Source organism: Myxine glutinosa, chromosome 8, assembly GCF_964187855.1.
Source record: "Myxine glutinosa chromosome 8, kmMyxGlut1.1, whole genome shotgun sequence".
NCBI classification, from domain to species: domain Eukaryota; kingdom Metazoa; phylum Chordata; class Myxini; order Myxiniformes; family Myxinidae; genus Myxine; species Myxine glutinosa.
This window is the reverse complement of record NC_136268.1, coordinates 148,603,595-148,617,373: the sequence shown is the minus strand read 5'-3', so window position 1 is coordinate 148,617,373 and position 13,779 is coordinate 148,603,595. Positions and strand designations below refer to the sequence as shown.

At 42.3% G+C, this 13,779-nt stretch overlaps 1 protein-coding gene across 7 annotated transcripts in view; it reads right to left on the bottom strand.

Moving 5' to 3' along the window:
* The window catches only part of LIN54 (lin-54 DREAM MuvB core complex component), a 177,789-nt gene that overhangs the window by 97,407 nt on the left and 66,603 nt on the right, over positions 1 to 13,779 (bottom strand). For all 7 annotated transcript variants that reach the window (XM_078783826.1, XM_078783828.1, XM_078783825.1 and 4 more), the window contains 2 exons: positions 465 to 526; positions 34 to 303 (listed from right to left, as the gene is read on the bottom strand). In XM_078783826.1, coding sequence (XP_078639952.1) covers positions 34 to 303; positions 465 to 526 — 332 coding nt within the window. The remainder of the gene's footprint in view (positions 1 to 33; positions 304 to 464; positions 527 to 13,779) is intronic.

The following is a 13,779-nucleotide window of genomic DNA, read 5'->3' as shown; positions in this document are numbered from 1 at the left end:
GATGTACAAATACACTTTGACGACTCCACTCACTTGAGGAAATAACTGGGTGGGAAGCATGGCATGAACTACCCTGCTGCCTCCCGGTGCAGCAGAAATGAGGGTGCCTGGCGGTAACCGAGTGAGGGTAGGACGCACAGATGGGACAGAAGACGCTGGCATGATGAGGCGTTGGGGAGCCGACTGGCCAGAGGTGAAAGCCATGGCAAGTGAAGTGGGCTGGGAAGGTGCCTGCTGTTGAGTGGTGGATACCCCCTGGGAAGGCAACATCTGAGAGCTGAGCACAGCTGAGCCAGGTGTTACCTGGGAGATGGGAGGCAAGGACCAGAGATGCTAGGAAACAGAGCACCTTCCCTAATATTTCATTATGCATTTAAATGTAGCAAGAAGAGTGGTTGAGAAGACGCTGGGGTGAAGGTGGTCATGTTAAAAAGTTAGCCTGAACCTGCAGGTTTGTAACTCACCTGCCGACTGGCAGGAGCGATCGGCACAGTGGGCCTCACAATTTGACCACTGACAACTTTCCCTGGAGGGAAGGAAGGAGGAGAAACAGAGGTCATGTGTCTGCATGGATAAGTGATATTTGTTTGTTCAGCTAAGGTGGTGTGCAGTGGTAATTTAACTTGGAGATGCACAGATTGTAATGCAAGGAAGACACAAAACAGTAAAGGTGTGTGTGTGTGTGTGTGTGTGTGTGTGTGTGTGTGTGTGTGTGTGTGTGTGTGTGTGTGTGTGTGTGTGTGTGTGTGTGCTCCACGACGAGTCTCAGATCAGGGAAAAGATAAAAATTAAAAGGAACGGCGCTCGGTGAAGCGCATACCTCCGCAAAGCTGAACACTACATTTTGTATCCCACAAAATCTAATCGTCTTGTGTTGTCACCGACCCAACTCATCCACCAAGTTTTGTCATAATCCGTCCACAACTTTATGAAACAAGCGTTACGCCTAGGTCCCCCGTCGGTGAAGTGATGTGAGTTGACAAAGTGGAAGACGCAAGGCGGCCATCTTGGATTTTGACGTGGCGACCCATTTTTCAATAGCGTTCTCCCTTATGCGTAGATACACACACACCAGATTAGAAGTTAGTAGTTCGTTTATTTTTCAAGATATTTCGCTCACAAGGTTCAGACATACATGGCGGCGGCCATCTTGGATTTTGACGTGGGTTGCACCCACACACCATATTAGAATTCGGTCCTTCGCTTACGCACACACAGACGGAGGGGAAAACCATTGTCCCCCTTTCGCTGCCCCCCCCCCCCCCCCCCCTTTCGCTGCTCGGTGCGACGGGGGACAATAATCTGCTATATATCGTTTTTAGCCCCATCTCTCAATGGAGAATTATCACTTGAAAAAGGAAAAAAAATTCTGGGATCGCGATCCGGATTCGGATCGTTATAAAAAAAAATATAATTCTTTACCGAGCTTCTTTTTCTTTTTCATATTAATCGGACAAGTAGTTACCGAGCTATGGCGATTTCTTTACCAAACTCCGCAAGCCGTTCGCTTTGGACCAAACCATTTCATGTAAATAGAGTGGGGGGATTGTCACCGTACTCGCAAGCCGTTCGCTTTGGACCAAACCATTTCATGTAAATAGAGGGGGGGGGCTTGTCACCGTACTCCAAGCCGTTCGCTTTGGACCAAACCATTTCATGTAAATAGAGGGGGGGGATTGTCACCGTACTCGCAAGCCGTTCGCTTTGGACCAAACCATTTCATGTAAATAGAGGGGGGGGATATAATTTTAGATATCTATCTATAATTCCAGTAATCTCTGTGTGTATGTTTGTATGTTTGTCTGTGACCGCTGTTTCTCGACAACCACGGGTCCGATATACTTTAAACTTGCCAGGTATATTGCTGGGGACCCGAGGATGTGCCTTTTCAAGGTTTCATATTAATCGGACAAGTAGTTACCGAGCTATGGCGATTTCTTTACCAAACTCCGCAAGCCGTTCGCTTTGGACCAAACCATTTCATGTAAATAGAGGGGGGGGATTGTCACCGTACTCGCAAGCCGTTCGCTTTGGACCAAACCATTTCATGTAAATAGAGGGGGGGGGGGATTGTCACCGTACTCGCAAGCCGTTCGCTTTGGACCAAACCATTTCATGTAAATAGAGGGGGGGGATTGTCACCGTACTCGCAAGCCGTTCGCTTTGGCTTTGCGAATGGACCAAACCATTTCATGTAAATAGAGGGGGGGGATATAATTTTAGATATATATATAGTACGGGCATGCCCTAGTATATATAGTACGGGCATGCCCTAGTATTTATAATGCCGTGAACAAACTTTGGTACATCATGGGCGATGAAGGTTGTGACCAAGTTTCATTGAAATTATGTGTAGTTTCATTTCAGAGAAGAGAGCAAATACCTCTTTTAGGGGTGGGGGTCAGAAACACCCCTGTAGACCCCCTTAATGAGCACAGATTTTGATGCGGTCAATACACCTTTGTTAGGCATCGGATATGAATGAAGCTTGTGGCAAAGTTTCATCAAAACCATGCGTTTGGTTGAAGCGATAATGACAAGTGTTTACATAGTCACTGACTGACTGATTGACTGACTGACTGACCCGTGGACACTGCTTGATCGCATAAGCTCACCAAACGAAAGTCCATTTGAGCTAAAAAAAAAAAATTATACAGTGCATTCAGAAAGTATTCAGACCCCTTCACTTTTTTCACATTTTGTTATGTTGCAGCCTTATGCTGAAATCTTTTAAATTCATTTTTCCCTCATCAATCCACACTCAATACCCCATAATGACAAAGAGAAAACAGGATTTCACAAAGTTTTGCAAATTTATTAAAAAGAAAAAACTGAAATATCACATTGACATAAGTATTCATACCCTTTGCTATGACACTTGAAATTTAGCTCAGGTGCCTCCCATTTCTCTTGATCATCTTTGAGATGTTTCTACACCTTGATTGGAGTCCACCTGTGGTAAATTCAATTGATTGGACATGATTTGGAAAGGCACACACCTGTCTATATAAGGTCTCACAGCTGACAATGTATATCAGAGTAAAAACCAAGCCATGAGGTCGAAGGAACTGCCTGCAGAGCTTAGAGACAGGATTGTGTAGAGGCACAGATCTGGGGACAACAACAACATGCATTTTAAAGGCCATTTTCCCTGCCAGAGCGGGGGTTAGCCTTGCGGTCCCCAAGACAATCTTCTCCATTTTGCCCTATTTTCTGCATCTCTCCTTGTTAACCCCCTTGCCCGCATTTCTTCTTCCACCATCTTTAGCCAAGTCTTTCTCAGTCTTCCCCGTCCTCTGCTTCCTTCTACATTCATTTCCACCACTCTTCTCAACCAGTCACTTTCATCCTTCCTCAACACATGACCAAACCATCTCAACCTGTTCCTCTTCACAGCATCAATCACAGGCTCTATTCCCATCATCTTTCGCAAATCATCATTTGTCTTCCTCTCTCTCAACGATACTCCGCACATCCGTCGAACCATTCGCATTTCCACCCTTTCCAACCTTCGTTGCTGCTCTATGTTCATTACCCATGTCTCGCTCCCATAAATCATAACACTTCTCACACATGCAGCATACACCTTTCCCTTCAGCTTCAACGACACTCCCCTCATCATCAGCACGCCACTCAGTTCCCGAAACTTCTTCCATGCACATCTCACTCGAGCAACCGTTGCCGAGTCTGATCCACCTTCTCCATTCAGCATGTCTCCGAGGTAGCAAAATGTTTTCACACCTTCCAGCTTCACGCCGTCTCCAAGATCCAACTCAACATTTCCTCCATCTGCAGATCCCTCTGTGCACACCTTACATTTGAATGTAGCTGCCACACTGGTTAATGACCCTCTCAGACCACTACATTTTTGATGAACCCACTCAGCGCACATTGTACATTGAATGGAGTTCACTCCGACACCCTTCCTACACACAGCACAGGGTCACTTCCCAGTTCTTTCCACCTCACCACATGCTTTACCACTTGCCATCACCTTCGTCTTTCCGATATTCACCTTCAGACCTTTTGTCTCCATACATTCCTTCCACGTGTTCATCTTTTCCTTCAGTCCATCCATACTTTCCGCAATCAACACCAGATCATCTGCATACAACAACTCCCATGGTAAACCCTCCTTTACGTTCTGAGCCAGCACCTCCATCACAGCTACAAATAGTAGTGGACTTAGTACCGACCACTGATGCACTCCCACCTTCACCTCAAACTCACCACTGTTCCTGTCCTTCGTCCTTACAGCTGTGCGCGCTCTTTTGTACATTGCCATCACTACTCTGATCAACCATTCCTCCACTCCTAACTTCCTCAATGCCCATGTCAATACTTTGCGTGGTACCCTATCGAATGCTTTCTCCAGATCAACAAACCCAAGAAACAACTTCTTCCTCTTCTCCATGTACTTCTCCTGCAACTGCCTCACAATGAAAAGCGCGTCTGTCGTTCCTCTTCCTGGCATGAATCCAAACTGCATTTCGTCGATCTTCACTTTCTTCCTTATCCTCCTCTCCAACACCCTTTCCAATACCTTCATTCCATGCTCCAATAACTTTATCGCTCGGTACGAGCCACACTCCAGAGGGTCACCTTTCCCCTTGTATAGAGGGACAAGGGTACTCAGTTCCCAATCCACTGGAATGCGGCCTTCTTTCACCACCAGATTACAGATCTCTGTCATTCTCTTCACACCCCAACTTCCTGCTGCCTTCAACATATCTCCCACAACTCCCGTCGGCCCTCCTGCTTTTCTACCCTTCATTGCTTTTATCGCTTCCTCAACTTCCTTCTCAGTTATCTTCTCTGCCGGTCCTAAAACTGGGTTACTCTCTATGTTGCCATCCCATTCATTCTCTGTATTCAACAGCATTTCCATATATCTTTTCCATCTTCCTTTAATTCCATCTGGGTCCACAACGATTTGTCCCACTTCATCCTTCAAGGAACTCACCCCCATCACATCACACCTCTCTTTCGCTATCTGCTTTGCAATCCTGAATACTGCTTTCTGACCCTCTTCCGAATCCAAGCGTTCTCCGAACATTTTCCTACATGCCTCCTGCGCCTTTGCTACCTCTTTCTTTGCAGCCTTCCTGGCTGCCTTATAACTTTCATGCTCTGCTGTTTCTGCTCCCGTACCCTTCGCCTTCTGCCACTCCTTGAACTTCTTCCTCTTCTCGTCAATCCTCTTTCCAACTTCATCATCCCACCACCATGTTTCCGAGTGCCTCAGTGGTCCTTTTGTCCATCCATATACCTCACCAACGGCTCCCAACAGACTAGCTTTCATCGACATCCAACCACTTTCAAGCTCAACCACATCATCCTCGACCATACTCAGCCTCTCTTTTAATGCCTCCCTTACTGTCACCTCTTTCAACCTCCACACCTTCATTCTCGGTTGGTACTTCACCCGCCGAGCCCTCCTTGCACCTTTCACCCTTACGTCGCAGACAACCAAGTGGTGCTGTGAAACAGCCTCCTCCCCCGGGATCACCTTTGTGTCCCGGAGGTGCCCCCTATCTCGCCTACGCACCATCAGGTAGTCAACGGTTGTCGTCGACCCGCCTGACGTGTATGTAACAAGCTTATTATCCTCTTTCTGGAACTGAGTATTACAAATCAACAAATCAGCTCCATCAGCAAACTCCAAAATCCTTTCACCTTCTCCATTTCTCACACCATATCCGTAACCCCCATGAACTCATCAAAACTATCCATACTCCTTCCCACGTGTCCATTTAGGTCTCCTCCTACCACAACAACTTCCTCATCTTTCACGTTTTCCATCAGCTTCTCTATCGCACACCAGAACTTGTCCTTTTCTTCATCGCTTCGACCAACCTGCGGAGCATATCCCGAGATGACGTTCACCAAGAGCTTTCCAATCATCATTTTCACCATCATCAACCTATCACTCACTCTCGTCACACTCACCACACTGTCTACAAACTCCTCAGAAAACAGGACACCAACACCATTCACGCTGTGGTAGAATAAATCTTTATACTATGTAACTAGTTATGAGATTGGCGAGTGAACCAACAGGTGGTCGTAAGAATGTTAGGAATGTATCTCACTCTGTTAAAGCTGGGAGTCCGTTGTCCACCTCCTGTACAGCCCCGGGCTAGAGCACACTCCTATTGTAAGGTAAATGGAACTCACAGCAGGAGGGAAGCGAGTTGATGCCAGGAGGGCGATTGTGGATGACCAAGGAGCTTTAGCGCACGGAGGATTAACATTCAGCGGACAGGGGATTAACTCCAGTTTGTCCATATAAACCAGAGCAAACGTTGAGTCAGGACACTTGTCCTCAGAAGCCCTGCCCGACGGAATGAACGAATACCAACGAGAAGCAGCGCCAGGAGATCACCGGCGAACAAGAGGAACCAACGACTTCAATAACTAGATTCGTTATAGTGTTGTAGTACCTATTATATTGAAACAAGTGAATTAGGAGTTCATAAAGTCTGGATCTTTGTAAACCTGTTTTCCGGTCATTGGTCTTGAGTCCCAAACACACCTCCACGACAATTTGGCGAGCCAGATAGGGGTCAAATTGGACACAACATCTGAAAAGGTAAGAGTTATTCTTTGTTATTCTTGTCCAAAATATGATCTACAAACCTGCGTTTAGTTCTTGTACATACATGGTGGAGGAGGTGGTGTGGGGCTTCCCTGCGCACCCATGTCGCGATATAGGTGGCGTAATGATTTCTGTAAAATACGTATTTTTCCTGCGCTGTGTAATTTTTCTGACAAGCGCCACTGATGTGCGCGAAGCGAACGAATGTCTACCTGCATTCGCCTTTGTAATTGAGACTGCGTCTTTGTGAAGATTAGTGCGTAGTCACATAAAGACGCTGGTCATTAAGGGCCTTGCTGTGAACTGGGGGCAAACGGGGCATGAGTGCACCATGCGATCATTTGCTTCCAAGTCGTGTAAGGCCGGTACACTCGTTTACATACCCGTACACGTGTGAAGTAGTTTACACTTGTTTTATTGCACTTGCTCAAAGCACGCGACTTGCTCGGCGTGCGACAGGGAGCCGGGAAATGGAGTTATATTTATATATATATATATTTTCCCTCATTCCAATTTATGGTATTGCGACAAAACGGCATATCTTTGGAACGGCTGGTCGGATTTAGACAAATTAAACGGAATTGTGTAGGACGAAAGCCGTGGGTCCAAAGTAAGAAAGAAAGGAAAAAAATAAAAATAAAAATAAAAAAGGGGTGGAGGAGAGGGAAAATTTTCGCCAATTTTTTCCCACCATTTTATAACACCTAAAAATCGTTCGATCAACATATAAATTAATGACAGACAACGCCATCTCATGCCGGTCCAGAATTATTATGAAAGATGGCGATTGGATGAAAATTGCATACCGACACTCCCTCACTGTCCCTCATTGTCCCTCATTTCCATTCCGGCTACCTGTCTCTTGCTCCCGCTCCTTCTCCCTCCCTCTAGTTCCCATTGGCGGACGTTTTGCGAGAAGCAAAGCGTTTTGCAGGAACCTTCCAGGAAGCAAAACCAGTGCTGTTGTTTTTTGACTAAATTTGTCAGACAGATAGCATGGGTGATTGGATTTTGAAAATGATTACCCATGAATTTTGGTGAAGACCCAGGTTCGAATCCGGCTACGAGAATTGTTTAAAGTGATTCTTCACCATCGAGAGATCGGGTGAAAAGCGATATACATTATATTTAACATGATATACTTATTAATGGTATTATTTTAATATTATTCATATATTAAAAAAGTTATGGATGAGTGAATGAACCTGGTGGATGAGTTGGGGAGGTGACAAGAACACGCCGATTACATTTTGGTTCAGGTCCGAATCCAGATCCGGCCTATCAGTGGGATACAAAACATAAACTGTTCACCAAGGCAGAGATATGCTCTCTACTGAGCGTCGTTCTAGTTGTGTGTTTGTTCGTCTGGGCGATATCTTTGGTTAAAATAATAATAATAATGATAATAATAATTCTTTATTATTTGGTTAAAGCGTTTGTGTGAACCCTCAACCTCAACCTAAGTTGAAGTTGTTGCTGCAGTGTTGTTGTTTTTTGTGTATTTTCTCTGCGCCCCATGCTCGCAGATTTGGTTGGTACAAATATTTTATTGAAAGGTGAAAAAATTTATCTGCGATTAAGCTTCAAAATAAAAAAATTGATACTTATTGATTCGGCACGCTTACAATAGAAATTAATGGCGAGGGTTGTGGTTGGGTCGATGGGTTGTTGTTGGGTTGTTGTGGTTGGGTCGATTTTGCGAAATGAACGTTCTTTGAACAAATTAAATGGTGAATCGGATGAAAATTGAGGATTTTTGAACTTGTTGTTGGAACTTGTTGGAACTTGTTGTTGGAACTTGTTGTTGGAACTTGTTGTTGGAACTTGGTGTTGGAACTTGTTGTTGGAACTTGTTGTTGGAACTTGTTGTTGGAACTTGTTGTTGGAACTTGGTGTTGGAACTTGGTGTTGGAACTTGGTGTTGGAACTTGTTGTTTGAACTTGTTGTTGGAACTTGCTGTTGGAACGTGTTGGGAACATTCAAATGTTGGGTTTTGCTAACGTTTCCACAACGTCGCTACAACGTTTCACTTTCGTTGTTGCAAAGTTTTGCTCCAACGTTTTGGGAACATTCAAATGTTGGGTTTTGCTAACGTTTCCACAACGTCGCTACAATGTTTCACTTTCGTTGTTGCAACGTTTTGCTCCAACGTTTTGGGAACATTCAAATGTTGGGGTTTGCTAACGTTTCCACAACGTCGCTACAACGTTTCACTTTCGTTGTTGCAACGTTTTGCTCCAACGTTTTGGGGACATTCAAATGTTGGGTTTTGCTAACGTTTCCACAACGTCGCTACAACGTTTCACTTTCGTTGTTGCAACGTTTTGCTCCAACGTTTTGGGAACATTCAAATGTTGGGTTTTGCTAACGTTTCCACAACGTCGCTACAACGTTTCACTTTCATTGTTGCAACGTTTTGCTTCAACGTTTTGGGAACACTCAAATGTTAAGTGAATCGGATGAGAATTCACGAGTTATTTAATTATTAGAAATTAATGAAGTACTTATTTAATTAATTACATTTCTTTCTCTTCTGACCATGAACTTGGTGTCGACCTGCAGGCCAAACCGTTGGTCAGATGAGCTCGATACCTTGACCAATCATCGTAAGTCACTTGATTGGATGCATATATTAATTATGACATCATAAGTCAAGTGACATGGCGGCCATGGTGGATTTCTTGAAAACCTTTAAAATGCATCCCTGCGTTCATTTTTCGATCGATTGAGTTGAAATTTTGAACAATCGGATCTGGACTGTCGTTGTTAACGACTCTGGCATGCACCCGTCCAATCAGGATGGAGCGGTATGGTCCCCGGATCATCACTGCCCGCAGTTTTAATTAGTTTTACTTTTACCTTTCACTCTTTCTGTTCATTGTTCTCGTGGTCATACAATTTTTTGAAGACATGCACATGTCATGATATAGGAAATGTTTGTTCTGTTGAACGGAAGAAATGTTTATGGTTAATAAATTCAATGTGGGAGAGGGCAACACCACAAAGCATACCTCTTTAAGGTGTGTATAAACCCTGGAACATTTCAGCAATCAATACGATGCTGAAATGGTATTTTTGAAGACATGCATGTCATGATATAGGAAATGTTTGTTCTGTTGAACGGAAGAAATGTTTATGGTTAATTTAATTAAACGTGGGAGAGGGCAACACCACAAAGCATACCTCTTTAAGGTGTGTATAAACCCTGGAACATTTCAGCAATCAATACGATGCTGAAATGGTATTTTCTGAAGACATGCATGTCATGATATAGGAAATGTTTGTTCTGTTGAACGGAAGAAATGTTTATGGTTAATTTAATTAAACGTGGGAGAGGGCAACACCACAAAGCATACCTCTTTAAGGTGTGTATAAACCCCGGAACATTTCAGCAATCATGACGATTTTCTCATGTCACCTGAAATGGTGTAATATTGTGTAATATGTTCGACCTTGGGTTTGTTTGGGTTTGTTGTTTATTTTTGTGGATGTATATTTTTGTGTATTTTGCATATATTTTCACGACTAATTCCAGTTAACACCCTGCAAAATTTGCTCGTTTTTCTGGCCGAGTCGAAATTGCGTTGAGTTCCTATGGCATGCGCCATTAAAAGCGCCGTGTAATGGTTGAGCTCCCTTTATTTCGTTTTGGTCACGCGAATGAGAAGACAAAATGACGAATGCTGCGGCTGGAGCAGTAGAAGCGATTTTTCTTTTAATTGTTTAATGATTATTCGATATTGTTATGACTTATTGTCAATAGGAATACTAAGTGGTCAGGAGGTAGCCTTTTGCTATGTACAGTTTATTTTATTGTTGATTATACCACATAGCTGTGGTGATAAAGGAAATGTTTGTTTTTCAAATAGATGATTATGATATGACCATGATTATAAAATCATGATGATTATTATGAATGATATCATAGGGTTCCAATGCAGAATGAATGCACGAACTTGGAAAATAACTTTCAAGCCCTATGGGATAAATTGGGTATTACAAGGGATGGAGTTTCAAAATTTAGCATGATTGAAGGAATTTGACAGTCCCATTTCAGGAGTTTTACGAAATTTATATTGCCAAGAGATTTTGGGTACTATTAAAAGAAAAATGATGAGATATTTTTCCCAAAGAACTTTAATATCTGCCATCCATTTTGGCTGTCTCATGAATGAAGGATGAGTTGCCTTTAGTGGTTGCAAAGAAAATTTGTGGAGACCAGGCAAAATGGGAAAATATGTCAGATATGACCCTAGGACAGAACAGTGATTCGTCAATTGACATGAGGTATGAACCAGAGGTGACGACCGATGATCTTCAATCTCAGTCAATAGATGGACCTGTCCTGACATCATTGGGGAAAGGGCTTGTGCAAGGAGTCATCCAAAATGATTAATTTGATTTATTGATGAATATTGATAAATTAATTGAAATTGAATAATTGAATTGAACTGAATAAATTTCATTGAATAAATTTAACTGAATAAATTGAACTGAATAAATTGAATTGAATATATTTATTGTTTGATTGATGAAAATGCGGTCTCAAGAAAGAAGCTTTAATATCTTTGTGAGATATTATCAATGTGAAGACAACCTTGGAAAATTGAGCAAGGTGGTGAGTTTATATATAGATATATATGTGCGGTTACCATTGTGTGATTTCCCCTTCAACAGAGCAGACACCTGAGGATTCACCCATTTCATACTGACCCTCTGGCTCATCTGCAAATACTGATCTGTGAGATTGGATTGTGCAAAAGCCACAGGTGAGAGAGATTCTCTGGAAATCACCGTTTGAACAGGTGGAGAGATCCTTCCTGGAGGTACGAGTGAAGCTTTAGAGGAACAAGCTACAACACATCCAACGCTACTTTGATAAAAGGCGGAATGGGAAATGGAGCCTGCAAGAATACACAAGGACAACCAGAGATTCCACAAAAAGGTACTTGTACATATCATATGTACGACCGTTATGGTGCCGAAGCTATAAGGCAGGTCGAGAATTGGTATTTGTGGACAAAGGGAAATGCTGAGTAGTTTCCAAGAGATGCTACATTTGAGCGAAGTCGATTGGAAAGATTGGGACAAAGATTGAAAGCCAGGAAGAGACAGAATCTAACGGTAGACTGGCTTGCATTCCATCTTTGGGATGGTGAATCCAGACAACGGGAACAGCAAGAAAGGATAACGGATCTAGAACTTAAAATAAAAAGGATACAGGATACAGTGGAGGCGACAAATGCACAACTGCCCTCAAAATTAGGAATGAAAGTGACAGTTGTCCCATCTGATTTCCAGTTGTCTCCCCAAAAAGGACGGTACAGAGAACTTTTTCGTGTTTCAGGAGATAACGAGAGATTGCAGTGGCAACTCAGGGATGTAGAGATGCAGCCCAGCAATACAAGTGCACAGGTGCACAGACCAGGCAACGACAGAAACCGGTGTTTCAAGTGTGGACGGATGGGACATTGGAAAAGAGGATGTCCGTATACCAACAGGAAGACAAGTTCATAGGGTAAACCAAGATCAAGGGTACCAGTGCTGACCGATACCTCAGACAACGATTAGGCCTTCATTGCGGCAAATCCAAAATGACGATTGGCCTCAACAAATTAGATAACTGGACAAACATGAATAACTGTCGATGATTCTTGTGTCTGAAAAGTTTTTTCGGAGCAAGAATTATTCATTTTTTCTTTTGCTTGTAAGCAAATTGATAATTAATTGATCAAATGCCGAAATTGGATCTTTTATGTTGGGCACAAAATTTTAAATTTACAAAGTTTGGAACAATTGCTTTGCAATTTTTTTGGCAAACCAAGTGACAAGAGTCACATGATGATCAGGTGGGAATTTCGGACTATTGTTCCGCATGATTGATAGGTCAGTGGTCGACTGACATACAAATGGGTGGGTAGTCAAATTTGGATAAATTATTGTGGGAACTGAAAGGGTAATTTCAATGTGACATCATAGGGGTTTTCTAAGAATAAACTTTTTGGTCCATTTGTGTATTAGCGTTTATAAAATTGAAGGACAAATTTTGAGAAATTGAAATAAAGTTGACACCCATCCTGATCTGTAAATAAGGGTTCCAACGCAAACAAATACGCATAATGCATGTGTGTGTGGGTATTTTGTGTGTCAATGTTAGTGTTTTTGTGTATCAATCTTACAAGATTGTTGACACCGACAGTGTGCCTTGTCTGAAAATAGATAGTTCCATGGGGATGGGATCGCATATCGAGAGAATTCGTAAAATAAAAAAAATAGAAATATAATTTGATTATGAAAATTATCACTTTTGTCAAGGGAGATGGAGAATAAAGATTTCATTTGCTGAGTTATGAGCAGCTATTCATTAATAGTAAAAATTGGGAGTAATCTTGGGATTCCATTGTGATCGAATTTATATGAGAATCAAAGCTATTTCTGGATATGAGCTTCATAAAAATGTGGGAGTACAAAATTAGCCAAATTTTGGAGAGGTCTTACACTGACTTCCCAGAGTACTCTGCTCATGGATTTTTATATATATAAACTTGAATTTTATCAGCATATAAATTGTGCTGTATGTATGGATGTGTTTTAGGCATAGATGATATGGGAAAATAGTAAAGAAAATTTTGCTGGTTTGAACTATTGTGAGTTTTGAGTTCTGGAGTTCAAACAAAGTCACTGGTTAACAGATGAGAAAGGATAGTAAATAAATTATTCGATGCTGGGTAAATTAAGTACGATATTACTAAGACTTATGAGAGCTATTGTTCTTCCTTACAGCAGTGGAAAATTATTGGAAAAAATTAGATCCAACATAATGAATCTATAAAAGATTGTGATAGGGATAATATCCTCAATTTGTACTAATTATTTGATTGTGGGTAAAGGAATTAATTTATCGTAGTGGATTGTTAACAGCAGCCTTAAAATGTCCTGAGAGTGTGCATCCATGTAATCAGAAATCCCAGATTTGTTTTTACAAACAACATTTTGGTAGAGGTCTTTTGTGGACGAGCACTTCCTTGGTAGATAAAAAACGGTACTGCAGGCTGGCAGCCACTTTTGCGGCCAGTTAGGCCAAACAAATTGAGAGGAAATTGTAGTTAAATACGTAAGTTACACATGGCTATTTGTAAAAAGGAAATTTGTGGAGATGGGAAACATTTTTCGAAGGTTT